Source organism: Leuresthes tenuis, unplaced genomic scaffold (genome assembly GCF_036924035.1).
Source record: "Leuresthes tenuis unplaced genomic scaffold, fLeuTen1.0.hap1 SCAF_16, whole genome shotgun sequence".
NCBI lineage: Eukaryota > Metazoa > Chordata > Actinopteri > Atheriniformes > Atherinopsidae > Leuresthes > Leuresthes tenuis.
Genome location: NW_027325370.1, coordinates 31,465,743 through 31,493,403, shown reverse-complemented (window position 1 = coordinate 31,493,403; position 27,661 = coordinate 31,465,743). Strand labels below are relative to the sequence as shown.

Here is a 27,661-nt window from a genome sequence, read left to right as displayed (position 1 = left end):
CTGACCGACTCCCTCACCTGGCGCTCCAACACCACGGCTACTTCCTGAGGAAGAGGGCCGGATTGGATCCTTCTGTCCTCAAGGCCTTCTACAGCTGTGTTATGGAGAGCTCCTGCCTCACTGTGTGGTATGACAGCTGCACTGTGGCAGAGAAGGAGGCGCTGCAGAGGGTGGTAAAAGCTGCACAGAGGACCAGCGGCTGCAGCTTGCCACCTATCGGTGATATCTACACACCAGATGCAAGGAAGGAGCTCTCTCCATCCTCCATGATCCCACTCATCCTGCACACAAACTGTTCCCCTGCATGCCTTCTGGAAGGACGCTGCGCAGCATACGAGCGAGGACATCCAGACTGAAAAACGGCTTCTACCCTGACTGCTGAACTGCTCCGCCCATCTTCTAGACATTCTACGTCCCCCTACATTACACAAAAAATTTGCCATGTCACTTTGTCAAATTGCTGCAAAAAAAGATTCTACTTTTTTTTGCAATGCTCACCCCTGCTGCTGCCGTGTGTTGTGCAATCTTGTCTTTAGATTTATTTAGGTTACTTACATTTAATATTTGTAATGACATTTTTTTTTCATATTTCTTAATATTTAATGCTCACCAAGACCTGACAAACTATTTCATTCTACTATGCTGTGGTTTTGAATGACAATAAAACTGTCTGAGTCTGAGTCACATGACACACAGATGACTCTGTGATATTTAGTTCTGGATAACATTCTCTGACCTGGCCTCAGTACAAAAATCTCACTGCAGCGCTGCAGCTTCATGTGACAGAGGTTATTTATTTAAGAGCCATTGTTTCACCTGCAATTCTAAGTGATTCATACTCAAATGTTGCCCAAAGCAAAAAAAAGCCTTTTTATGCAACCCTATTTAAGTGAGTGATGAGCCCTGATTTGCATACCAGTCAGTGAGGACATTTAATCACATTATAAAGCCATACTAAATGCATGTGTATCGTATGTAAAGCTAAGTTTTGGATCTCCAGTCTCAAGCTTGCAAATGACGGCATACACGTAAAAAGATGTATTGCACACAGCAGTGGTGACATCCTTCCTGTTAACTGCCACCTGGGTCACTTCTGCGCTCTGGTTATTGTGCTTGTGTTAATAAAGTTGTCTACCATATATAGATACCATACTTAGTTTTCATACATATCCATCAGACACAGACGACAAGCACAAATGGCTCTTCACTGTTATCAAAGTACTGTGGCTTGGTTTTGGACACACCAGTATTATTTTGGGGGTATCATATGAAGTTTCTACTAAAGCCTTTGCCTGCACTGTATTTATTGGATCAATATGATTTACAGAAAACTTAAATCTGTCACAAACTCCAGACACAGATGCAGGGTCAGTTCAAAACCATCCATCCATCCATTTTCTATACTGTCAATCCGTCTGACGGGTCGCGTGTCACACACTCACTCTGAAGGACAATTTAGAGTCACCAGTTAACCCAACATGCATGTTTCTGGATGGTGGGAGGAGGCCGGAGAGAACCCACGCATACATGGGGAGACAGAGAGGCCCCAGGCAGGGATTGAACCTGGAACCCTCTCGCTGTGATGGTGCTAACCACCACACTACCGTGCCGCCCAATTCAAAAGCAAAGAAGAAGCAAAGACGGAAAAGGCTGTGAAAGCCCTAAAGCGCTCTCCTCAGTAATGTAGCTGGGGAGATTGCTGCTATGAAAGTTATCAAAGAAAAGTTCTCTCCACGCCAGGAGGAAAAAAGAAAAGATATGAACGATAACCAACATAAACTCACACGCTCCTATTGAGGCGGATTTAAACAAGGACGCTCTCATAAAAAAACCGAGGCACTATGAAACGTTAACTATTAACTTAAAGCTCGCCTTTAACGGCGGCACGAAAGGTCTTTAAAGAACGCTCCACTAGGGGAGGAACTATGAAACATTACAAATCCAAACTCTCCAAAAAACGGAGGAACACAACAGAGCTATGAAACTTACCGTGATTATATGACATCAGCTGCCTCGGCAATGGAGTCACGGAACATGGCCCATTCGGGCTCAATGTCCCCCACCTCCCCCGGGATATGGTTGAAGCTCTGCCGGAGGTGGGAGTTAAAGCTCCTTCTGACGAGGGATTCTGACAAACGCTCCCAGCAGACCCCCACAATACGTTTGGGCCTGCCAGGTCTGATCGGCATCCTCCCCCACCAGCGGAGCCAACTCACCACCAGGTGGTGATCAGTTGACAGCTCCGCCCCTCTCTTCACCCGAGTGTCCAGGACATACGGCCGCAAGTCCGATGATACAACCACAAAGTCGATCATCGAACTGCGGCCAAGGGTGTCCTGGTGCCAAGTGCACATATGGACACCCTTATGCCTGAACATGGTGTTCGTTATGGACAGTCCATGACTGGCACAGAAGTCCAACAACATAACACCACTCTGATTCAGATCGGGGGGGCCGTTCCTCCCAATCACACCCCTCCAGGTCTCACTGTCATTGCCCACGTGAGCATTGAAGTCCCCCAGCAGAACGAGGGAGTCTCCGGTAGGAGCATTCTCCAGTGCCTCCCCCAGAGACTCCAAAAAGGGTGGGTACTCTGAACTGCTGTTTGGCACATAGGCACAAACAACAGTCAGGACTCGTCCCCCCACCCGTAGGCGGAGGGAGGCTACCCTCTCGTTCACTGGGGTAAACCCCAATGTACTGGCACACAGCCGGGGGGCAATAAGTATGCCCACACCTGCTCTGCGCCTCTCACCACGGGCAACTCCAGAGTGGAAGAGAGTCCAACCCCTCTCAAGAGGACTGGTTCCAGAGCCCAAGCTGTGCGTCGAGGTGAGTCCGACTATATCTAGCCGGAACCGCTCAGCCTCGCGCACCAGCTCCGGCTCCTTCCCCAACAGAGAGGTGACATTCCACGTCCCAAGAGCTAGCTTCAGTAGCCGAGGATCAGACCGCCAAGGCCTCCGCCAAGGCTGCTACCCAGCTCACATAGCACCCGACCCCCTCGGCCCCTCCCACGGGTGGTGAGCCCGTCGGAAGGGGGACCCACGTCATCATTTCGGGCTATGCCCGACCGAGCCCCATGGGCACAGGCCCGGCCACCAGGCGCCCGCGGCCGGGCCCCACTCCCGGGCCTGGCTCATTGGGGCACGCAAACTCCCCCACCACGATAAGGTGACAGCTCAGGGGGCCTTTTTCGCCAGTGGGACCCTGGAAGCAGCCAGACGGGCCGCGGCTTCGGCGGTTGAGGCAAAAACTCAAGCCTGGGAGGAGTTCGGTGAGACCATGGAGAACGATTTCCGGACGGCCTCGAAGAGATTCTGGTCCACCATCCGGCGTCTCAGGGGGGGGAAGCGGCTCACAGTCAACACTGTTTACAGTGGGGACGGGGCTTTGCTGACCTCAACTAGGGATGTTGTGAGTCGGTGGGGGGAGTACTTCGAGGAACTCCTCAATCCTACCAACACGTGCTCGGAAGAGGCAGAGTCGGAGAGCTCGGAGACGGGGCCTCCCATTTCTGGGGCTGAGGTTGCCGAGGTGGTCAAAAAGCTCCTCAGTGGCAAGGCCCCGGGGGTGGATGAGGTCCGTCCTGAGTTTCTCAAGGCTCTGGATGTTGTAGGGCTGTCTTGGCTGACACGCCTCTGCAGCATCGCGTGGACATCGGGGACAGTGCCTCTGGACTGGCAGATTGGGGTGGTGGTCCCCCTCTTTAAAAAGGGGGACCGGAGGGTGTGTTCCAACTATAGGGGTATCACACTCCTCAGCCTCCCTGGTAAGGTCTATTCGGGGGTATTGGAGAGGAGGATCCGTCGGATAATCGAGCCTCGGATTCAGGAGATGTAGTGTGGCTTTCGTCCTGGCCGTGGAACAGTGGACCAGCTCTATACCCTCGGCAGGATCCTGGACGGTGAATGGGAGTTCGCCCAACCAGTCTACATGTGTTTTGTGGACTTGGAGAAAGCGTTCGACCGTGTCCCTCGTGCAGTCCTGTGGGAGGTGCTCCGGGAATATGGAGTGCCGGACCCCTTGATAGGGGCCGTTCGGTCTCTGTATGACCGGTGCCAGAGTTTGGTCCGCATTGCTGGCAGTAAGTCGGATACGTTTCCGGTGAGAGTTGGACTCCGTCAGGGCTGCCCTTTGTCACCGATTCTGTTCCTAACTTTTATGGACAGAATTTCTAGGCGGAGCCAGGGCGTTGAGGGTGTCCGATTTGGCGACCTCAGAATCGGGTCTCTGCTTTTTGCAGATGATGTGGTTCTGTTAGCGTCGTCAGGCCGTGACCTTCAGCTCTCACTGGAGCGATTCGCAGCCGAGTGTGAAGCGGCTGGGATGAGAATCAGCACCTCCAAATCCGAGACTATGGTTCTCAGCCGGAAAAGGGTGGAATGCTCTCTCCGGGTCGGGAATGAGATCCTTCCCCAAGTGAAGGAGTTCAAGTATCTCGGGGTCTTGTTCACGAGTGAGGGACGAATGGAGCGGGAGATTGACGGACGGATCGGTGCGGCGTCTGCAGTGTTGCGGGCTCTGCACCGACCCGTCGTTGTGAAGAGGGAGCTGAGCCAGAAGGCGAAGCTCTCTACTTACTGGTCAATCTACGTTCCCATCCTCACCTATGGTCACGAGTTGTGGGTAGAAAGAACAACATCGCGAATACAAGCGGCCGAAATGGGTTTCCTCCGCAGGGTGTCTGGGCTCTCCCTTAGAGATAGGGTGAGAAGCTCAGTCATCCGGGAGGGGCTCGGAGTAGAACCGCTGCTCCTCCGCATTGAGAGGAGTCAGATGAGGTGGCTCGGGCATCTGGTTAGGATGCCCCCTGGGCGCCTCCCTGGGGAGGTGTTCCGTGCCCGTCCCACTGTGAGGAGACCCCGGGGGAGACCCAGGACACGTTGGAGAGACTATGTCTCTCGGCTGGCCTGGGAACGCCTCGGGGTCCCCCCGGAAGAGCTGGAGGAAGTGGCCGGGGACAGAGACGTCTGGGTTTCTCTGCTCAAGCTGCTGCCCCCGCGACCCGACCCCCAGATAAGCGGCAGATGATGGATGGATGGAACATGAGCTTTTGATTAATAATGAGGTTTTTAGTTATCTGGCTGAAATGTAACGGAAATGATTGTGATTGTGACTCATTTCAAGAAGTGAGTTTTGATAAGTCCTGAAGTGACATCATTGCCATCTGTGGACACCATGTAGCACCAGAAAGGACTGGGTTAAATTACCTGGAATGCAGAGGAAAATGTGCATATATAGGTAAAGGTCAAGGTCACATTTATTTATATAGCACATTTAAACAAAGTGCTTTACACAGATATTAATGAAAGTACCATAAAAATGAAAGATCATAAAATGAGAATAAAAGTACCATAAAGTAAGAACAGTAAAATAAATGCAACAGTATGCAAAACCATCACACATAACACAATACTGGAATCACCAGGAAAAATCAAGTCTGGCTCCCAGCGGGACCAGGACGACCAAAGGCCAAGCAGAAGAAATGAGTTTTTAAGGACGGCTTAAATGACTCCAACGATACGACATATATAGGCTATATAATGTCACACTACATGATGCTGTTGTTTCAGACAGTCAGTCACCTCCCAAATTTGGTGTTTTAAAAGATAAGAAGAGTCTGTTAGACCATCTGTACAGGCATCTATAGTATCACCGAAAGACTTTCCATCTTCTATTCCGGCTTAATCCAATTCAGGGCACTGTCATTACCTCTGTAGTGACACCTACTGGTTAGGATGCAGAGTGTGCGCTGTGTTGATGTCATAGGTTTCTGCCGTAATGATCAATGCCTTGAGCATAACCTGCCGTTAAGGATATGAAGTTCCTGGGAGAATGTTTATTCTTTAAACAGGACAATTTTACTAATAAAACTGAATTCATATGCGAAGACTAACTGTAACTTTCATCTCACATTGAGAGCATGAATGTGCATGCTGATAATGGCAGGTACTGGTTAAAGATATATTTTAATTTAGTGGTGTATGCAAAACAGCCGTTTTAACTGCATCAAATTGAAATGGAGACAAATATTGTCACCATTGGCCTTTCATAGTTCTTGCATTACTGCAGTATTGTGATCATGGAAAACCTAGTAAAAATACAGAGGGTGTCAAACCTCAGTAATGGTTAAATGTATGCGCTGGATGTGAAAATCCAGGTATAAAGACTGCATCAGTCACTTTGTGTGTATGTGCGTGTGTGAGAGAGACAGAGATAAGCTAATGCTGATGTCAGTTTCATTATGTAACTGTGATGTCATTGAGCTGAGCTCCTTGGCCTGCTTTCATGATGAGGTCTGTTGTTTAAATCCATGAGATCAACACAGCAACACAACGTGACCTTCAGAGCACAAACCTACTGTCACAGCGTACCAGCGAAATGCATGAACAATGACATTTTGTACTTAGTGCTGTAGTTACCGAAGGCCCTTTCTCTCACACACACACACACACACAATGTTTTTCATTAATCTTGTACGAACTGAAACTGTGATAAATTAGAGCAAATTATGTCTCTTTTCGGTTGCTTTTGGTCCTTTTCTATAACATTTCGAGAGCTGAGTAGTTTATACTTAGTAGCATGTAACATCACTTTGATCATAGAGCAAGTGGTAACTGCTGCACATTTTAACTGGTGATCAGGACGTCAAATAAACAATAGATTATTAATTATACACACTGTTGAAACTTTGATCTGCAATGGTTTCACCTGCAGTTATAACTGAGCTAAATGAAACAGAGAAGTGTTGAGCTATCGCTATTGCTTTCTGACTCATTGTTCTATAAGTATTTTCAATTCAATTCAGTGTATTTATATAGATCCAAATCACAGCAAGTGTCATCTCAAGACACTTCAAAGGCACAGTCCAATTCAAGCCAATTAGAGTCCATTTCATTGTAATCATAATCCAATCGAATCCATCCATCCATCCATTTTCTATACCGTCAATCCGTGGTCAGGTAGCGGGTGGGCCGGAGCCTATCCCAGCAGTCATCGGGCGAAAGGCGGGGTACACCCTGGACAGGTTGCCAGTCCATCACAGGGCTCCAATCGAATCCAATTAATTTAATTCAAAATGAATCCAATTCATACATACAGACCCAATTTAGAAGAAAAATAGCTAAGGAAACCAACAGATTGCACTGAAACTTGTCTTCAGTCCAATCAACCGTCCTGAGCGTGCCTGTGGCGACTGTGGAAAGGAACAACTCCCTTTTAACACGAAGAAACCTCTGGCAGAACCAGACTCAGGAAGGGTGACCATCCGCCTCGACCAGCTGGTGTTTGAGAAGACAGAAAAGAGGGAAAAGAGGGGGGAAAAACACCATAACACCATTCAAAGGATACCTGTTGGAACAGGGAAACACAAGTTAATAACCACAATAATGTCACATGTACATAAAATCAATTGAGACATTAAACAGGGGGAAAAAGAGAGCAACGTGAGGAAAGGTGTGACAGATGAGGTCCCCCAGCAGTCTAAGCCTATAGCAGCTTAACTACATGTTTGTAGCAGAGAGGTAGAAACCTTCAGAGGTCTCCATCAGTGGGTTGGGCTGTTGTTTCTGTAGCTTAGCAACAACTCAGCTGATGATGTCACACACAGCGTCAGCAGGTAACTCAGGTGAACTCTCTCAGTAGAGAACATGGACAGAAACTCACAGCCAGCAGTTCAACATCTGAGCTGCAGAGACGCTCCTTCTCAGTGACATGTCCAGGATTCCACCATCTGTTGTTAACCAGCTCTGTGATCCTCCTCCTTTACTGTTAGCGCTCTGTCTGCAGTCTCTGTCTGCCCGGATAGTCTTAAAGCTGAGCAGAGAGCTGTTAGAGTTGTTCCTGCAGCCAGGTCCAGGATTCCACCATCTGTTGTTAACCAGCTCTGTGATCCTCCTCCTTTACTGTTAGCGCTCTGTCTGCATTCTCTGTCTGCCCGGATAGTCTTGAAGCTGAGCAGAGAGCTGTTAGAGTTGTTCCTGCAGCCAGGTCCAGGATTCCCCCATCTGTTATTAACCAGCTCTGTGATCCTCCTCCTTTGCTGTTACCGCTCTGTCTGCAGAGCTCTGTCTGCCCGTATAGTCTTAAAGCTGTTATATAGAAAAAATAATGTTGTCTTCCTGATATTCCTGTCACTCACTTTATATAACTTTGAGCTCACACTTCCCATGATGATTAGGGAAGAAATGTTTAAACTTCCATTTTGTTCCTGCTCTGCATCCCAGACGTCTCCTCTTCAGCTTATCTTGATTTGGGGTTTTGTTCCAGGCGTTACTTGAGCTTTGGAGAGCTCAGTCAGCTGCTCTGACAACTTTCCTGTTGCCATGGTTCCGTATCATAACAAACCAGCACGGAAAAATGTTTCTGAAATCTGGGTTTTCACAGAAGAAGATGCAAAGAAAGAGCAGCGCTGTCTGCACCTGGAGCAGTGCCATTCTCATCATAACAATGTATTCAACTTTCCTAACTTGTTCTTCATTGTAGTGTTCTTAATACTATTTCTAACACTCCAGGTGGTCTCTTTCACTTCAGACTTCATTTTGTGACTCAGAGAGTCTGTGCCTGCAGATGATTTACTGAAGTAAGAACCAAACCCCTCATTAATATATATTTATTCTCTCTGCTTCTGTCTGCAGAACTCGTAACCTCTCTGGCGGTTCTCCCAGACCTCGACACACCAAGAAGATCCACTTCGTCAAAAACATGAAACAGTACGACACGAGAGGCAGCAGGTGGGACACACACCCGTTGTTCTGTTTAATGCCAGTAATGTAACAATCCCAAAAAGTCCAGTGCTGTGCTGTGAGCTTACTGGTTCAATTTTTTCATTTATTTATGTTTCATCTGTCTTATTTTTATTGTTTTTGTGTGTGTGTGTACCCTCTTGGGTACAATAAAGTTTAACGTTCAAAATAGCATACATTGTTCCACTGCTCCAGCCAAGTCGACATCCAGGTGTAGCCGGTGTTAGCAGCGTCTGAAGTTCCAGAACAACAAGGTCAGGACAGCTGGCTCAGCTCAGGCTGTGAAACAGAAGTTACGCATGCTGTTCCGGTAGCTGCAGTAACTGCGTTTGCATTTCTCTGTAAAATTTTGTGAACTACATTTTTTTTGTCATTGGTGCCGTCAACACTGGCTCCTGCTCATGTCGTCCAAAGAAAATGAGTTGGAACTGCGGAATTCCCGCTGCTGTGAGCCTTCAGGGGAGGTTTTAACCCTGCTCAGGGCTACATTCTCAGCAGTAAGTCACTGCTGTCCAGCAACAGTGAGCTGACATGAAGTTCAACCAGGACACCTTCTCAAAACCTATTTAGGACACATTCATTTTATAAAATTCATAGTCATATATTTTAGCTGTATGTAGCTAAATTGATCCTTGTTTGCATGTGCCTGAGGTCATAACTCATTGTATTATGACTCAGTCTCTGTTACCATTAATCTTTACACGGTCTGCTGACATGCACAAGAATGCAGCCTTTACTCTACAGCAGGAGGGGAACCGAGCATTCAGCTCAGCTGAGGGAGCCTGGGCAGCATCAGTCTGTTCTGCTCAGCTCTTCCTCTGTTGTGTTCTATTCTTATCCTCCTTTGCACAGTGTACAAATTAAACCTCTGGATGAAGGAAACACAAAACCACCCAGCAGACAATAGTGGACTGAGGGGTGGTAGTTTAAAATAGATCCTGCTGAGTCATTCGGCCACCTTGTCATCGCAGAAATGAGGCTGTCATGTCACGAAGATGTTAGGACTCTCCACTCTCAGATTTGGCTGTTAAGATCCAGAATCCTCATTTGGGTCATGGAAAGGTGTATTTGATTCACCCTGAAGTCACCACGAAATACTGTTTTCTTGCTCAAATCAAGTTCCTGCTTCCAGTTTGGTGTTGTAGTTTTTCATTCGCCAGCTTTCCATTCACCAGGCACACGGCAAATGGGAAGCATTCTCCATAGACTGGTTTGAAGTGACTGCGTAGTGTCACCAGAGGGTGTTTTTTTGTAGACGGAATTTAGTCGAAGAAGTAGTAGTTAAGAGAGCTGTGCAGAAGCCAATGCTGCAAACCTCAATGAGCTGAAGCAACGCTGGAGAGAAGAGTGGGCCAAGATTCCTCCACAACCATGAGAGAGACTGATAACGTCCCACAGGAAACCATTACTGCAGCTTCTGAAGCTGCTGGATCAGGGGTTCACTTAGTTTTACACTCACTGCTGCTGAAGCTGCTGGATCAGGGGTTCACTTAGTTTTACACTCACTGCTGCTGAAGCTGCTGCTGCAAGCTACTGGATCAGGGGTTCACTTAGTTTTACAGTCACTGCTGCTGAAGCTGCTGGATCAGGGGTTCACTTAGTTTTATTCTCACTGCTGCTGAAGCTGCTGGATCGGGGGTTCACTTAGTTTTACACTCACTGCTGCTGAAGCTGCTGGATCAGGGGTTCACTTAGTTTATCACACAGGAAACCATTACTGCAGCTCACTGCTGCTGAAGCTGCTGCCGCAAGCTGCTGGATCAGGGGTTCACTTAGTTCTACACTCACTTCTGGGCCTCTCAAAACTGTACAAAACTTCCCTGAATGTCCATTTTTTCATCTGATGGTCAGCTTCAGCTCATTGGAAGTGAACCTTCTGTTTTCCTGGAAGGTATTTCTGGAATAATGTGCCCCCGGTGTAAGGAAAAGTGTCCTAATAAAGCGAGCCGGGATGCTTCTGCAGTTTCCACTCAGCTCCCTGGTGACTTCCTGCTCTCGACTTTCCCATGCATGACAGGGAATATGCAGCATGCACGTGTGCTTGTGCACACACTCAGCACCAGCATGGAATTCAAACTCATAATCTGTTTCATGAGTTGGTTTGAAGAGGTTTAGTAGCATTATGCAAATTAGGTGTTGGAGCTCCAAATTTTCTGTAACAGGCTGCAGTTTGCACTTTATGTTTCTGCATTTAGCAGACTCTTTTATCCAAAGTGACTTACAAATGAAGATATAACAGCTCTATAAAAAGCTAACAATAAACTACATAGAAGGAACCCACTAGTCCGACTCTGTCAGAGGTGACAGAGTAGAGATAGGGTGCAGGCATAGAAGGAAGTGCAGAGATAGAGGGGGTAGGGAAGTACAAGGTAAGTGCTAGGATAGGAGATGCTCTCTGAAGAGCACTTTAATTTGAAATCCTAAAAAACATAACCTCTGTAGATGAAGCCCAGAGTTGGTTGGTGCCGTGGTCTGACTTGGCTAACTTTCACAGCCGTGTCCACCTGCTTTTGACCTGCTCAGCACTGACTGGATGTCAGCGAGGGGCCGTTCTGTGTGTTTCAGGCTTCTCCTCTCATCTGTGTGTCAGTCATCAAAGTCAATAGTTCATATTGAACTCTTTTGGATCAGTGGGATGAGTGTTTGTGTGCTTTCACCCACTGGGAATAGTTTTCCACTCTCTTTGAATCGTGAGTCTCAGATAATGAGGGTAAATATTTTCCTCTTGAGACATAAAGCAGGCGAGCAGAGCAGCAGACTCGGCTCCCCGTGGGTTCATACTCCAGAGGAGCTACAACAAGAAAACACATCTGCACACACGTTCTTTTCTGCGAGGCATGTCATCTTTAGGCAGAGTGATGTTCACAAGTAAACAATGGTTCCTTAAATCTTCCAGTTTAAAGCTGGATGCTTTTATTTTGAGTCCTGACTGTTGTATCGTAGCAATTATTGTGTGAAGTTTTCGCGCTTCCTGCCTAATACCTCCACCATAATAATACCATTCAGCGTTTCTGGTGGAGAAAGACCAAAGGAAAGCTGAAACATTTCTACCTGAGGAGGGGGCTTTGTTCTTTGGGTGTGTTGGGGGGGGGGCAGGATATGGTCTCGATGATTATTAAGAAACAGGAAGTTAAAACAATGATCTTGTCTGGGTGTTAATTAAGAGACCAATAGTTTAAAACTATCTGTGTGTCTGGGTGACACAAATGGTTAATGTGGATTAGTTCTGAGACATCACACCTTCAGTCCTCTGTGAGCATCTGAAGACTATCTCTGGCTATTGTCTGGATTAAATCAAAGGATATGCAGATGCTAGAAACATCTGTTTAGTTCACTCGTATTTTTTTAATCAAAACACTGGAGCTGGAGAGAGATCTTTGACCTGGAAAAACAAATACTTTACTTATCCTAAAAGGAAAGTTGTATAAATGGATGGATATAAGACGTATGCATTGTTGAGGCCTAATATTTTATTTGATGATGTTATTTACAAAATCAGCAAACTGATCCAAGGGAGATTAACGAGCTAACTAATGAAACCATGATATGTCGGATTTTTATTTCATGATAGTATGTGTATTACTGTCAGTTTACCAGGGGACTCAGGACACAGACGCAGGGTCGTATGGGTTCCAAGAGGGTTTATTATTTAACAAAGCACACAGAGCACACCAATGCAGGGCGATCTACTGGCAGAGCAAAGAAAAGGGCTGTGAAAAACCTAAGCACTCTCCTCAGGAACTATGGCAGAGGATGAGCTATGAAAGTTACAAACAGAAAACTCTCCAAACTGGGAGGAAAACAAAAGGCTATGAACGCTTAACAAAACAAAGACATGCACTCCTAACGAGGCGGAATTAAACAAAAGACGCACTCTTTACAAACAGAGTCACTATGAAACTTTACAGATAAACTTAAAGCTCTTCTTTAATGGAGGTGACTAAGAAAAGTTACAACAACAAAAAAACGCTCCTTGAAAACAGAGGAAAAAACAAGACTGAAACGTATCATTTAGAATAAATAACCTAAGGCTATGAATAAGAATAAATTACAAATCAAGAAAGCACTGCAGGAGGATCGCTCACTGCAGGCTCAAGGAACTGTGGATCGAGGTTCAAGACAAAATGACTTTTAATGTAGTTCATGGACAGAGACAACATACTGACACAAGACAAGGGAAACGCAGACTATTTGAACACATGAGGGACCAGGGGGAACAGGTGGAAACACTTTGGGAATCAGGGAAGACAATGAGACGCCTGACACAGGAGGAAGGGCAAGATACCTGAAACGAGAGGAGAAGGTCAGTGCTTTCAAAATAAAACAGGAAATGACAAGACAAGATATGGAACAGAACATAAACTGCGACAATTACAGGTGTTCATGATACATTTGAATGTGTTTGCAGTTAATTTGAAGCTGGATATGCTTAAAGTACCTGAATGTAACACTTACTGACATCAAACAATTCAATTCAATTCAATTCAATTCAGTTTTATTTATATAGTGCCAAATTACAACAATTGTCATCTCAAGGCACTTAAATAACATAGTAAAATTCAAGCCAATTGGAATTCAATTCATTGTAATTATAATCCAATGAAATCCAATTAATTAATTTCAAAATAATCCATCTCATTCATATTGAGCCAATTCAAAAAACAATATCCTAGCTAAGGAAACCAACAGAAACTTGTCTTCAGTCCAATCTCCCGTCCTGAGCATGCCTGAGGCGACTGTGGAAAGGAACGACTCCCTTTTAACAGGAAGAAACCTCTGGCAGAACCAGACTCAGGAAGGGTGGCCATCCGCCTCGACCAGCTGGGGTTTGAGAAGACAGAAAAGAGGGAAAAGAGGGGGAAAAACACCATAACACCATTCAAAGGATACCTGTTGGAACAGGGAAACACAAGTTAATAACCACAATAATGTCACATGTACATAATATAATTTGAGAAATTAAACAGGGGGGGGGGGGAGAGCAAAGTGAGGAAAGGTGTGACAGATGAGGTCCCCCAGGAGTCTAAGCCTATAGCAGCTTAACTATGGGATGTTTCAGGATCACCTGAGCCACCCCTAACTATAAGCTTTATCAAAAAGGAAAGTTTTAAGCCTAATCTTAAAAGTGGAAAGGGTGTCTGCTTCCCGGACATTTACTGGCAGCTTATTCCACAAGAGGGGGGGCCTGATAACTGAAGGCTCTGCCTCTCATTCTACTTTTAGAAACTCTGGGAACAACATTGAATTGAATTCCAATTGGCTTGAATTGGACTATGTTACTTAAGTGCCTTGAGATGACAATTGTTGTAATCTGGCGCTATATAAATAAAATTGAATTGAATTGAATTGAATTGAACAAGTAAACCTGCAGTTTGGGAGCGAAGTGCTCTGTTAGGAAAATATTTTACAATGAGATCTTTAAGATATGATGGAGCTCGGTCATTAAGAGCTTTATATGTGAGGAGAAGAATCTTAAATTCTATTCTGAATTTAACAGGGAGCCAATGAAGAGAAGCTAAAACTGGAGAAACATGATCTCTCCTGTTAGTTATCATCAGAACTCTGGCTGCAGCATTTTGGATCAACTGGAGGCTTTTCAGAGAATATGTGGGACAGCCCAATAATAAGGAATTACAGTAGTCTAATCTTGAAGTAACAAATTCATGAACTAGTTTCTCTGCATCACCCTGAGACAGGATGTTCCTGATTTTAACAATATTACGAAGGTGAAAGAAGGCAGTCCTAGAAACCAGTTTTATATGTGCGTCAAATGAGAAATTCTGGTCAAAAATAACTCCAAGGTTCCTCACTGTAGAACTAGAAGCCAAGGAAATACCATCTAGAGTAACTATATAACTAGACAATTTATCCCTGAAGCGCTCAGGTCCAAAGAGAACAACTTGAGTTTTGTCTGAATTTAAAAGCAGACAGTTCTGAGTCATCCAGGTCTTTATGTCTTTAAGACAGGCTTGTAGTCTGAACAACCTATTGGTTTAATCTGGTTTCATAGATAGGTACAGCTGAGTATCATCAGCATAACAAGGGAAATTTATACCATGCTGTCTAATAATGTTACCTAATGGAAGCATGTATAAAGTAAAAATAATTGGTCCAAGCACAGAACCCTGAGGAACTCCATGACTTACTCCAATGTGTGAGGAAGAGTCTTCATTTACAAGAACAAACTGGAATCTATCAGATAAATATGACTTAAACTGGCCTAATGCAGTTCCTTTAATCCCAATAACATGTTCAAGTCTCTGTAACAGAATGCTGTGATCGATCGTATCAAATGCAGCACTGAGATCCAACAGGACAAGCACAGAAACAAGTCCGCTATCAGAGGCTAAGAGGAGATCATTGGTAACTTTCACCAGTGCTGTTTCTGTGCTATGATGCACTCTGAATCCTGACTGAAACTCTTCAAACAGATTATTTCTATGTAAATGATCACAAAGTTGAGCTGAAACTATTTTTTCAAGAACTTTAGACAAAAAAGGGAGATTGGCTATAGGTCGATAATTAGCCAACACTTCTGAATCAAGAGGAGGTTTTTTAAGTAAAGGTTTAATTACAGCAACCTTAAAAGTCTGAGGTACATATCCTGTCAACAAAGACAGATTGATCAAATCCAATATGGAAGTGTCAATTAAGGGGAAAACCTCCTTGAACAGTCTGGTTGGGATTGGGTCTAAAATACAAGTTGATGTAAACATGTCATCACTGGTCAGATTTGGCAGGGGTCCAGAGAAAACTACGGAGTCTGACATTGTTTTGGCAAAATTACACAGCGATGCAACATTAATTTTAGTGACCTCCGATTGGCGTAACCGGGTGTCATTACCGCCGACGCGAATAACTATTTTACCGTATTTACGTTTATCCTCAGCCAGCAGTTTTAAATAGGATTCTATGTCGCCCGCTCTGGCCCCTGGAATGCATTTGACTATGGTCGCTGGTGTCTCTAATGCCACGGTTCTGACTACAGAGCTGCCAATTACCAGGGTTTTCTCCTCAGCGGGTGTGTCGCTGAGTGGGGAAAATCTATTTGAAACGTGGACAGGTTGATGGTGAACCACGGGCTTGACTTTAGGACTATGACTCCTCTTCCTGACAGTCACCCAGCCACTCTTAAGTCCCGGCTGCTCGGGATCTGCTCGGGGACGACTAACAGAGCCAGCTACGCTAGGTGGCTCTGCACTGACTAAAGGGGCCTGGCTCACTATCGGGTGGTTTTCAACAGTGCAGAGCCGAACTTCCAATTCAGATAACCTTGCTTCCAAAACTACAAAAAGACTACATTTGTTACATGTACCATTACCACTAAAGGAGGCAGAGGAGTAACTAAACATCTGACACACGGAGCAGGTGAAAGCAGGAGATAGAGGAAGAGAACTGGTAGCCATGCTAAGCGAGAGAACCAGACACCGCTAAAAAGTGAAAAATAAAGACTAAAGATCTGTAAGAGTGAGTGTTTAACAAGTATGCGATAGAGTTAACTATGCAAGATGCGTAAATTATAGGTAGAAATAAGGTGATTATTAGTTATTATTATCACAGTGCACACACAAGGCAACGGGAAGTGATGCAATACGTCTTACCGCAAAGCAAAGTCCCAATGAATCCAAAAGTCAGCTCTGATGAACAGCCTCCTTCATCAGGGATTTCCATGGAGGAAAAGGTTCTGCCCTCATTTCTCCTAAAGTCCGTCCTCTTCATGTTTTCTCTTCTTTGACACAGTGTTGCTTTCTGTAATAAGTATATTTTCTTCTTCTTTCTCACCTTCTGAACCGTACTCTCCTTCTGTGGTGGTAACATGGCTGTTCCTCTATGTGAAAGAATCAGCTGCACTAATAGATTAATGTTTGGATAAATGCTTTCTTCTAAGGTCATAAGATAGAACTATTCATTTAGCAAAACCTCTAACCTCTAACCTCTAGAAGCTCAGTTGTTATTGGTTATCTTTTTTGCCATACGTGTTATTTTAACACACAGCAGCTTTAAGCGAGGACGCTTTACATTCATCGGTTGATGCATTTAAGCCATAAGGGTTTATTGTGATATTATACGGATAGTTTTCGGAGTGATTCACAGCGTAGCTCTTGCTGTTTATTCTCATTTGAACATGTTTCTAACCCATGTTTGGAGGGATGGATTGGAAATGACTCCAGTAGCTTCATGGTGTTTTTTCCCTGTTTGTGTCTCTACTTGGAGTCGATTTTCTGTGGCTTTTGTTCCATAATGAACTCCAAAGAGATGTAGTTGGCCTCATCTTGGCCTAGCTGAGTTCTGCTCCTTTAAACCATGGATGTATGTGTGTTTCAGAATTGTTCTCATATGTGCTAAGAGGTCTCTGTGTGCTGCCTTCTCGGTTCTACCTTATGGAGAGAGCTTCTACCTCAGGTAAGGAAATACACACATACACACTTTGCCTCAATATCAAGACAAATGAAAAAATGGGGATTAATGAAAATAGCTGGACACAGAATGAATGCAAACTGGATGATGTAATTTCATCTGTGAGACAGAGAAAAATGAGACAGGAAGTAGAGGAAGAGGAAGATCTGTTTGGTTTGGGGGGCTGAAAGGAGGTCAGGCTATGGAGGATTTTCCCATGTTCCTCAGAGCCCCCTGATTTAACCTTAAGTCCTGCTGCTGACGCATACAAACACCCTGAAATAATCACTCATAGACATCCTCAGTGATTCACACTTAGTAACTGCGCAGAGTAACTCTTATGTAAACTGAGCCCTGTTTCTTTAAACACACACACACACACACTATTTCAGCTGGATCGAGTTCTGCGCCTTCACATCGTCACATCTCACTGAGCCCATGCACATACGCAGGTATTCATACAATGAAAAACATGCATTCCTTCTTTGTTTCACTGTTACACACACATCAATGGGATGGGCAGAATGAGTCTTCTTCATCCCGTTTTATTGAACTGCTGCTGCTGTGGAGTGAAACTGGAAGCTTCAACCGCGTAGCTGCAGTGAGCTAACAGCGACTAAATATGTCCGTTCAAAGTGGCTGATTTGTCCTTTTAATGCTGTCAGCTACTAAAACATGAAGCGGATTTCAAAATACATGGTAACATTTGACAATCCCTCAGTCTTAGATATGACAAAACTGAGCAAATCCATACTTGAGCTGGGCTGAAAATACGATGTTTCTGCTGAAGATGGTGCAGGAAGAAGGAAGAGCTGAACAACTCATCAGTTAATCAGTCCAGTGTCAGAAAATTAATCAGCACTTATTTCATATCAGTTTTCAAATTAGAGTTCTGGAAGGTTGCTCCTTTCTTTTAAAGGAGAAAATATCCTTTAGAATTCAGAACGTTACAACAATGAAACAGGCAATCTGGAGTCTTTTTAATGTGCTCTGTCTACCATTTAGTTGGCCAAATAGCTACTCAAGTTTAGAATAGTTTAGAAATAATTTTTTTTATTTAAAAATCAGCTGCTTGCGTGCATGATGCATACAAAGGTTTGTTCAGATGCTGCTACGTTTCTGTCGGCTGTTTTTACAAGGGTCTAAAAAAAAAAGGAAGTTGCTATATGTTGTTGGTGTGAGTGTAATGAACAAGCAGTCCTCTGAACGATTGATCTGGTCTGTGTGCATTAATAAGGGAGGGACCAGTGTAAGGTGTGTGTGTGTGTGTGTAGGACTGAATCGAGCTAACGTAGTGTGGGAAAGCCTGAATATATTGTTAGAGAAGTGCAAAATGTGGACTATTTGCCGTAAAGGAAACCTTTCAGTCAGGGGCAGCCCGACATTTGGGTCTGTCATGGGACAGAACTGTTCCTCTGCATTTCAGGAACATTCTACCTTTAACAGTAGGGCTGCAACTAACGACTATTTTGATAGTCGACTGGTCATCGATTATTGAAACGATTAATCGGTTAATTACTAATTAAAACAATCTAAAACTGAAAAAGGATACATTCAAGCCAGACTTTATCTTGACTTTTAACATTAACTGAAAATGCTAAGAACAGTGTGGCTGTAATGCACCAACAGCCAAATCAATACCAAAAAGTGACAAAGAATACAGCCTGGTTGTAACTGTGGACTGTGAAGTTGAATAACACAATTTTAATGTTAAAATCCGAGACAACTCCGCTTATTTTTAGCTAGCAGGCTATGCTAACAAGCTAAATATCTCACCATGGTGAGTCCACGTCTCCCAGAGTGCTGACGTGCTTCTTCTTCAAATGTTCATGCATGACAGAGGTCGGCTTTACAAAACTTGCAGGTAATCGGTTCCTGGGTGTGGAGGTGAATTCGGCCGCAACCATTTCACTGTGTTTCTACAGGTCATCTCCCGCTATCATTTACCGTTACGCACAAGCGTCTCTAAGCAGAGATAGGTAGGAAGTGATGTGACTCACTCCGTATGAAAAATGGTGTTCAACTCGACAGCGTGAAAAAGACGTGTGATGACATAACCGACAATTAAATACGTCGGTGACTTATTATGTCATCGATTTTTGTCGACAACGTCGACTAATGGTTGCACCCTTAGTCAACATGGCCAGCTAACTGACAGCAGTCTGTGACTTGTGACTAATTCAAGCTGCCACAGTGCTCAAGATTCATTTGATGTATGTGATTGTGAGCCTTCGGGTAGTTTTATTTCAGTCACCTGAAAGTCTCCCCTCTGCGTTTAGTGACCCTACATTAAACCACCCCAGGAGGAGACACTCCTCTGGAAACATCTCCACCACCCTGGAGATGCTGCCAGGGCTCGAAGGTTTCCAGTTGGACATTTATGGCAGAGTAGGTATCCCACTGATGCACACATATTACCTTTATGATGCCTTAAAGTTGAGACTTTGCATCAATCTCCTCCCTTCATCTATCTCTTTCTGTGTCAGTCGGTGTCGTACGCCCAGTTCCTCTACCCCACCAACGCTTTGGTGAGGCAGAAGCCGTCATCGACCAGCGACCTGATGCTGCAGATCCCCGTGTCCAGGAGCACACACAGCATGCCAGGCAGGAGCTGCCCACCCAGCCGGCTCAACAGCGCTGTGGGACTGGACCTGGGTAAAACAAGCCAACATCTGTGATCTGATTTTAGCTCACTGGCGTTCTACTGATGACGTCGTTCTCTATCATGCAGGGGAAACACATTTAGAGTTTTGATGATATTAGTAATATAAGGCAGAGTTACACAGGAAACTTTATCTGATGGTGAGGTTTTTTAAACTAGCTGGCCAAGTTTAAGGTTTTGCTTTTGTATAAACCGTTAAAAAGAAAGACTGAAACTTAATGTTTTTTTTCACCAAAAAACATCAACCATCAAGTGAGGTCAGGACTTTAAAAGGTAGCAGTCAGCTTATTTATTTCCTTGAATTGAGATACAAGAAAGACTTAATCCAGGAAGTGAAGGAGGGGCTGCAACTGCAGAACCAGAACACAGAGCAGGAAGAAGAGGGGAACAGAGACAAACTCATGATGGAGGAATGGAGCAATAAAACAGCATCAGCCCTTGCTGCACATGCAGCTGCACATGCAGACATATGCACAGCCTGTTTGTCATAATCACAGTGTGTGTGTGTGTGTGTGTGTGTGTGTGTTTAGAGATGCAGCCGTGTGTTAGCCTCTAATCTAAAACCTTTCACGAACACAAAAATAAGGAAGTAGCTGCAGGTTTTTTTTTAAAATATGATCAAACATGAACATAAATCCAGAATCTGAGGCAGAAACGGAGTTTTTTTATCAGTTCTCAGCAGCTTTAAAGTGAATATTTGGTCTGAGCTCCTTTATTCTCCAACACAGCCTGAACCCTCTGAGACAAGCTTTCTGTCATTTCTTTAAGGAGTCTTCAGGAATAGTTCTCCAGGCTTCTTGAAGGACATCCCGAAGCTCTTCTTTGGATGTGGGCTGCCTTTTGTTCCGTTCTCTGTCAGATGATCCCACACTGCTTCAATAATGTTGAGGTCCGGGCTCTGGGGAGGATTCATCCCTCCATAAGACCTGTTGCCACTGATTTTCAGTCCACTTCTTGTGTCATTTGGCATAGCTCAGCGTTTTCTCCCTGTTTCCCTTCCTTAAGAATGGCTTCTTGACAGCCACCCTTCCATGGAGACCATTTCTGATGAGGCTTGGGCCAACAGTAGATGGATCAGCTGAAGGTCCAGATGCATCTCTCAGGTCCTGTCAGGTCACAGCTGGATTTTTTCCTCTTTCTTAAGGACATCACTTTCAGATCCTGTTCATCTGCTGTAGATAGTTTTTTAGGCCTGACACTTCTTCTTTTGTCCTCCACTTGTCCAGTTTCCTCAAATATTTTAAGGACACACTGCACACCATGCTGAGATATGCCAAGTTTTCAGCTAATAGCTCTTTGGGAATCACCTTGTTGCTGCAGAAATCCTATTTTCTGTGTTCTTATCGGGTACTGATCACTATCAACTGATTTTCATCCTAAATAATTTGATCTGTGGTCACTAAATGAGCCGATAGAAGGGCCAACCTTTTTATTATTATTATTGCTGCTGCACCATCTCGAGCGAAGCCTGTTGGAGGGCAAATCTAGCTTCACTGGAGTTCACTACAAACTTCTTCTGTTACCATAAGTTCATGAATTTTTGCCACTGAGAGTTAATCCGTCTGAGATGTGGAGCCTACACCTTACAGTCAGGGTGTTTTGTTGCTTTTCTAACACACAAAACCTGAACCTTGTGACAAGATAAAGTAACTAGCACATGGCTAAGTAGTATACAAATACAGCTGTCCTTGTCACAGCTGTCTCTGCTATCTGTTGTAGCTATATTTCAAAGTCATTGATGACATACACAAAGCTTTCATTTTCACCAATTCACCAATACCACAGTAGCAAGAAGAAATGATGAGAGGGAACAGGACGGCACAGAGAAAGCACCTTGGTGCATCCAAATGATGCTGCATTCAGGTGTGTGTGTGTGTGTGTATGTGTGGTTAAGGTATGTGTGTGTGTGTGGTTCAGGTGTGTGTGTGTGTGGTTCAGGTGTGTGTGTGTGTGGTTCACTGCCTGTCTCCTTGGTTCAGGTGTGTGTGTGTGTGGTTCACTGCCTGTCTCCTTGGTTCAGGTGTGTGTGTGTGTGGTTCACTGCCTGTCTCCTTGGTTCAGGTGTGTGTGTGTGTGTGGTTCACTGCCTGTCTCCTTGGTTCAGGTGTGTGTGTGGTTCAGGTGTGTGTGTGTGTGTGGTTCCCTGCCTGTCTCCTTGGTTCAGGTGTGTGTGTGTGGTTCACTGCCTGTCTCCTTGGTTCAGGTGTGTGTGTGTGTGTGTGGTTCCCTGCCTGTCTCCTTGGTTCAGGTGTGTGTGTGTGTGTGGTTCCCTGCCTGTCTCCTTGGTTCAGGTGTGTGTGTGTGTGTGTGTGTGTGTGGTTCCCTGCCTGTCTCCTTGGTTCAGGTGTGTGTGTGTGTGTGTGTGTGTGTGGTTCACTGCCTGTCTCCTTGGTTCAGGTGTGTGTGTGTGTGTGTGGTTCACTGCCTGTCTCCTTGGTTCAGGGGTGTGTGTGTGTGGTTCAGGTGTGTGTGTGTGTGTGTGGTTCCCTGCCTGTCTCCTTGGTTCAGGTGTGTGTGTGTGTGTGTGGTTCACTGCCTGTCTCCTTGGTTCAGGTGTGTGTGTGTGTGGTTCACTGCCTGTCTCCTTGGTTCAGGTGTGTGTGTGTGTGGTTCACTGCCTGTCTCCTTGGTTCAGGTGTGTGTGTGTGTGTGTGGTTCAGGTGTGTGTGTGGTTCACTGCCTGTCTCCTTGGTTCAGGTGTGTGTGTGTGGTTCAGGTGTGTGTGTGGTTCCCTGCCTGTCTCCTTGGTTCAGGTGTGTGTGTGTGGTTCACTGCCTGTCTCCTTGGTTCAGGTGTGTGTGTGTGTGTGTGTGTGGTTCACTGCCTGTCTCCTTGGTTCAGGTGTGTGTGTGTGTGTGTGTGTGGTTCCCTGCCTGTCTCCTTGGTTCAGGTGTGTGTGTGTGTGTGTGTGTGTGGTTCCCTGCCTGTCTCCTTGGTTCAGGTGTGTGTGTGTGTGTGGTTCACTGCCTGTCTCCCTGGTTCAGGTGTGTGTGTGTGGTTCACTGCCTGTCTCCCTGGTTCAGGTGTGTGTGTGTGTGTGTGGTTCACTGCCTGTCTCCTTGGTTCAGGTGTGTGTGTGGTTCAAGTGTGTGTGTGTGTGTGTGTGTGGTTCACTGCCTGTCTCCCTGGTTCAGGTGTGTGTGTGTGTGTGTGGTTCACTGCCTGTCTCCTTGGTTCAGGTGTGTGTGTGTGTGTGGTTCACTGCCTGTCTCCTTGGTTCAGGTGTGTGTGTGTGGTTCTCTGCCTGTCTCCCTGGTTCAGGTGTGTGTGTGTGTGTGGTTCCCTGCCTGTCTCCTTGGTTCAGGTGTGTGTGTGTGGTTCACTGCCTGTCTCCTTGGTTCAGGTGTGTGTGTGGTTCACTGCCTGTCTCCTTGGTTCAGGTGTGGAAGATGTGACGGAGTACGACCCTAACCTCCTGTGTGACCCCCAGTGGCCTTGTGGGAAACACAAACGTGTTCTGATCTTTGCCTCCTACATGGTAAGAAGCGCTTTGGATCCCTTTTTCTTCATCACTAACTTTCTGCACTGACTGCTGTGTTGAAGCTTCTTATGTTCCAGTGTAGAGGTTAACAGCAGCTGCTTCCTGTCACACTGCTCTACGGCCAGCTTTAAACACGTTTGGGTCAGGCAACAGAACGCTGGAAAGCAGCATCTGTTGAGCTGTTCGGGTCTGCAGGGCCGTGAACGCGGTGCTGCCCAAGGCTGGGCTTCACCTCAGGGCTGCCTGCATGTTGGTTTCACAGGAGAACACGTCCTTTGAAGCACTCTCAGACTTCAGGTGAAAAACGAGGCGTTTTAATCAGTGGTGAGCTCTGTTTGTTGTGCTGAGCAGACGCACTGCTGAGCCGCAGCCCCGACTGATGTGCTCGCTGCGTGCTGCCATCACAGCTCTGAGCTGTCTGATGGGTCCAGCACATCTTAGCACCTTTGTTGCCAGGTTACGGTTTATCCAGCAGGTACTCGGTTCTGATGTCAATGATCTGGCTTCTGTCAGAGCCGCCCTCTACAAAGAGGTAAAGGTAACGCACTGAAGTAATAATCTGGGACAAGAACAACATCTAAATGGTGATGAATTCATCTGTATTATCATCCCTTCGTGTCATTTAAAGGAAGCAGCAGGTTATTTGTGTAAAAATTCAGTAAAACTGGAGAAAAGTATTAATTCCATGAGTTTGCACATCAGTGTCACTGAGTGTGCAGATGTCGTCTCTTTAAGACTCTTTTTAATTTGAACAGTTCAAAGTGAGCTCTTTCATTTGGGGATAAACGGAACGTTCATAGGAGCGGGGACAGGGACAATCGGCTGCTTTCATGTAGATCACAGAAGATGCTGAGTCCTCCTCACGCACCCTGAGTCCTGTCTGGACCAGTTGCTGCTTCCTCCTGCTGTTTCACACCATGTCTGATGAGTGAAAAAAAACTTCCAGACTGAATCCAATCGTCAGTGTGGAGCCCTGCAGAGCTTAACTGCTAACTGGTCGTTGTCTTTAGAATCCAGTTCTGCACCACATTAACGTCTGAAGGCATCGGGTCGCGGGGGCAGCAGCTTGAGCAGAGAAACCCAGACGTCCCTGTCCCCAGTCACTTCCTCCAGCTCTTCCGGGGGGACCCCGAGGCGTTCCCAGGCCAGCCGAGAGACATAGTCTCTCCAACGTGTCCTGGGTCTTCCCCGGGGTCTCCTCCCAGTGGGACCTGCCGAGAGACAGGGAGGCGTCCAGGGGGCATCCTAACCTGATGCCACCTCATCTGACTCCTCTCAATGCGGAGGAGCAGCGGTTCTACTCCGAGCCCCTCCCGGATGACTGAGCTTCTCACCCTATCTCTAAGGGAGAGCCCAGACACCCTGCGGAGGAAACCCATTTCGGCCGCTTGTATTCGCGATCTTGTTCTTTCGGTCACTCCCCACAACTCGTGACCATAGGTGAGGATGTGAACGTAGATAGACCAGTAAATAGAGAGCTTCGCCTTCTGGCTCAGCTCCTTCTTCACAACGACGGGTCGGTGCAGACGCCGCACCGATCCGCCCGTCAATCTCACGTTCCATTCGTCCCTCACTGTGAACAAGACCCCGAGATACTTGAACTCCTCCACTTGGGGAAGGATCTCATTCCCGACCCGGAGAGAGCATTCCACTCTCATCCGGCTGAGAACCGCAGCAGTGAGTGTAAAACTAAGTGAACCCCTGACCCAGCAGCTTCAGCAGCAGTGAGTGATCTTTCAGTATCACTGTGAGATTTAAAAGCAGCGAGACGCTCTTTAAAATCTGCTGTGCAGGTGGACAGTGGACAGGTCTCAAAGGGGGGAGAAGATCTTTGAGCTCGCTGCAGCTTGATTGGCTTCTTCAATGAGCCTCTGAACAGCCATTACTGACAAAACTGGAAACAGCATATAGGAGTTGGTCATCTTTACTCCTCATGCAAGCATTTAATTTTTAAATGTCTCTGCTCACACTTCAGCATGACGTCAGATCTCTTCCTTCCTGTTTATGCATTCTTCTGTTGTTGTCTCCATTTTTACCCCTCTTTCTTTCTCCTCCAGACAACAGTTATAGAATATGTCAGACCATCTGATCTGAAGAAAGACATGAACGACACGTTTAAGGAAAAGTTTCCTCACATTAAACTTACCCTCAGCAAAATCCGCAGGTATAGAATTTGAATTTTATCAGCGAGATATGGCCAGAAGCTGTAGTAAAGATTGAAACCGTGTTTGACATTCTCTTTCTGTGTTGCAGCCTGAAGAGAGAGATGAGAGTATTTGGGGAGGATTGCGGCCTGCAGCCCGTCACCATTGCAATGTCATTTGTCTACTTTGAAAAGCTGGTGTTGCAGGGTCGACTCAATAAACAGAACAGGTATGTTCAAATCAAGCTCCCCAGTAATAAGAGGCATGTTCCCGTCTTAGTTTTGTGGCTCCACACTGGATGCTTGTTGATGCTCAGGTGAAGATGAAAAGCTGAAAATGCAGCACTCTTCTGGCTGAGCACTAAAAGATGCAGACGTATGATTCTTTAACCAGAGGACGTGTGTGAAGACCCTGACAGGTTTGCTGTGACAGTGATCTTAATAAATTATCCTAATATCTGCACGAGGGTGGATTTCCCAGCAGGCCGCTGTGACTACACAGTATGTGGGGGAGCAGTAACCCCCTCTTGTGTTCATTTAAAAGTTACTTGAGCTTTCATTAATCATCTCTGTTTCTAAGGTATTTGATCTATTCATCCAAAAAACACAAAGAAAAACCGCAGTTTGTCTGTCAGTGTTGCAGGTTTTGGTAATGTTGAACAGAAACTAACATGGCTGTGCCAGCAGAGAGCATTCCTGCCACTTACACCGTTGATGTTTGACAGGAAGCTGGTGTCAGCTGCCTGCATCCTGTTAGCTGCTAAGATCAGCAGCGACCTCAAGAAACAGGAAGTCAAACACCTGATTGATGTAAGTGTCACACACACACACACACACACACACACACACACACACACACACACACACACACACACACACACACACACACACACACACACACACACACACACACACACACACACACACACACACACACACACACACACACACACACACACACACACACACACACACACACACACACACACACACACACACACACACTGCCTGTCAGTCAGGTCAGGTTGCAGTTGGTCAAGTGTTTGTGAGGTGGAAGAACCCCACCTGAGCAGGTGTGTGTGGTCCGAGCAGGTCAGGAGCTGCAGGTCAGGAGCTGCAGGGTCAGGAGCTGCAGGGTCAGGAGCTGCAGGGTCAGGAGCTGCGGGTCAGGAGCTGCAGGGTCAGGAGCTGCAGGGTCTGGAGCTGCAGGGTCAGGAGCTCCAGGGTCTGCAGGGTCTGGAGCTGCAGGGTCTGGAGCTGCAGGGCCAGGAGCTGCGGGGTCAGGAGCTGCAGGGTCAGGAGCTGCAGGGTCAGGAGCTGCAGGGTCAGGAGCTGCAGGGTCTGGAGCTGCGGGTCTGGAGCTGCAGGGCCTGCAGGGTCTGGAGCTGCAGGGCCAGGAGCTGCAGGTCAGGAGCTGCAGGGCCAGGAGCTGCAGGGTCAGGAGCTGCAGGGTCAGGAGCTGCGGGTCAGGAGCTGCAGGATCAGGAGCTGCAGGGTCTGGAGCTGCAGTGTCTGGAGCTGCAGGAACTGCAGGGTCTGGCGCTGCAGGAGCTGCAGGGTCAGGAGCTGCAAGGTCTGCAGGGTCAGGAGCTCCAGGGTCTGCAGGGTCTGGAGCTGCAGGGTCTGGAGCTGCAGGGCCAGGAGCTGCGGGGTCAGGAGCTGCAGGGTCAGGAGCTGCAGGGTCAGGAGCTGCAGGGTCAGGAGCTGCAGGGTCAGGAGCTGCAGGGTCTGGAGCTGCGGGTCTGGAGCTGCAGGGCCTGCAGGGTCTGGAGCTGCAGGGCCAGGAGCTGCAGGTCAGGAGCTGCAGGGCCAGGAGCTGCAGGGTCTGCAGGGTCAGGAGCTGCAGGGTCTGCTGGGTCAGGAGCTGCAGGGTCTGCAGGGTCTGGAGCTGCAGGGCCTGCAGGGTCTGGAGCTGCAGGGTCAGGAGCTGCAGGGTCTGGAGCTGCAGGGTCTGCAGGGTCTGGAGCTGCAGGGTCTGCAGGGTCTGGAGCTGCAGGGTCTGCAGGGTCTGGAGCTGCAGGGTCAGGAGCTGCAGGTCAGGAGCTGCAGGGTCAGGAGCTGCAGGTCAGGAGCTGCAGGGTCTGCAGGGTCAGGAGCTGCAGGTCAGGAGCTGCAGGGTCTGCAGGGTCTGGAGCTGCAGGGTCTGCAGGGTCTGGAGCTGCAGGGTCTGCAGGGTCAGGAGCTGCAGGGTCTGCAGGGTCAGGAGCTGCAGGGTCAGGAGCTGCATATTC

At 46.6% G+C, this 27,661-nt stretch overlaps 1 protein-coding gene across 2 annotated transcripts in view; it reads left to right on the top strand.

Annotated features, from left to right (window-relative positions):
- The window catches only part of cables2b (Cdk5 and Abl enzyme substrate 2b), a 54,311-nt gene that overhangs the window by 17,029 nt on the left and 9,621 nt on the right, over positions 1–27,661 (top strand). Inside the window, exons 2-9 of one of the 2 annotated variants that reach the window (XR_011907891.1) lie at positions 8,640–8,735; positions 17,073–17,150; positions 19,424–19,532; positions 19,631–19,799; positions 23,187–23,284; positions 25,345–25,451; positions 25,541–25,660; positions 26,160–26,240. Coding sequence is in view for 1 of the 2 variants with exons in the window: in XM_072367481.1 (XP_072223582.1) it covers positions 8,640–8,735; positions 17,073–17,150; positions 19,424–19,532; positions 19,631–19,799; positions 23,187–23,284; positions 25,345–25,451; positions 25,541–25,660; positions 26,156–26,240 (862 nt within the window). In the remaining variant the exon portion in view is untranslated. Of the gene's footprint in view, positions 1–8,639; positions 8,736–17,072; positions 17,151–19,423; positions 19,533–19,630; positions 19,800–23,186; positions 23,285–25,344; positions 25,452–25,540; positions 25,661–26,155; positions 26,241–27,661 lie in introns of both variants that reach the window. The other variant, XM_072367481.1, reaches the window with a different exon arrangement.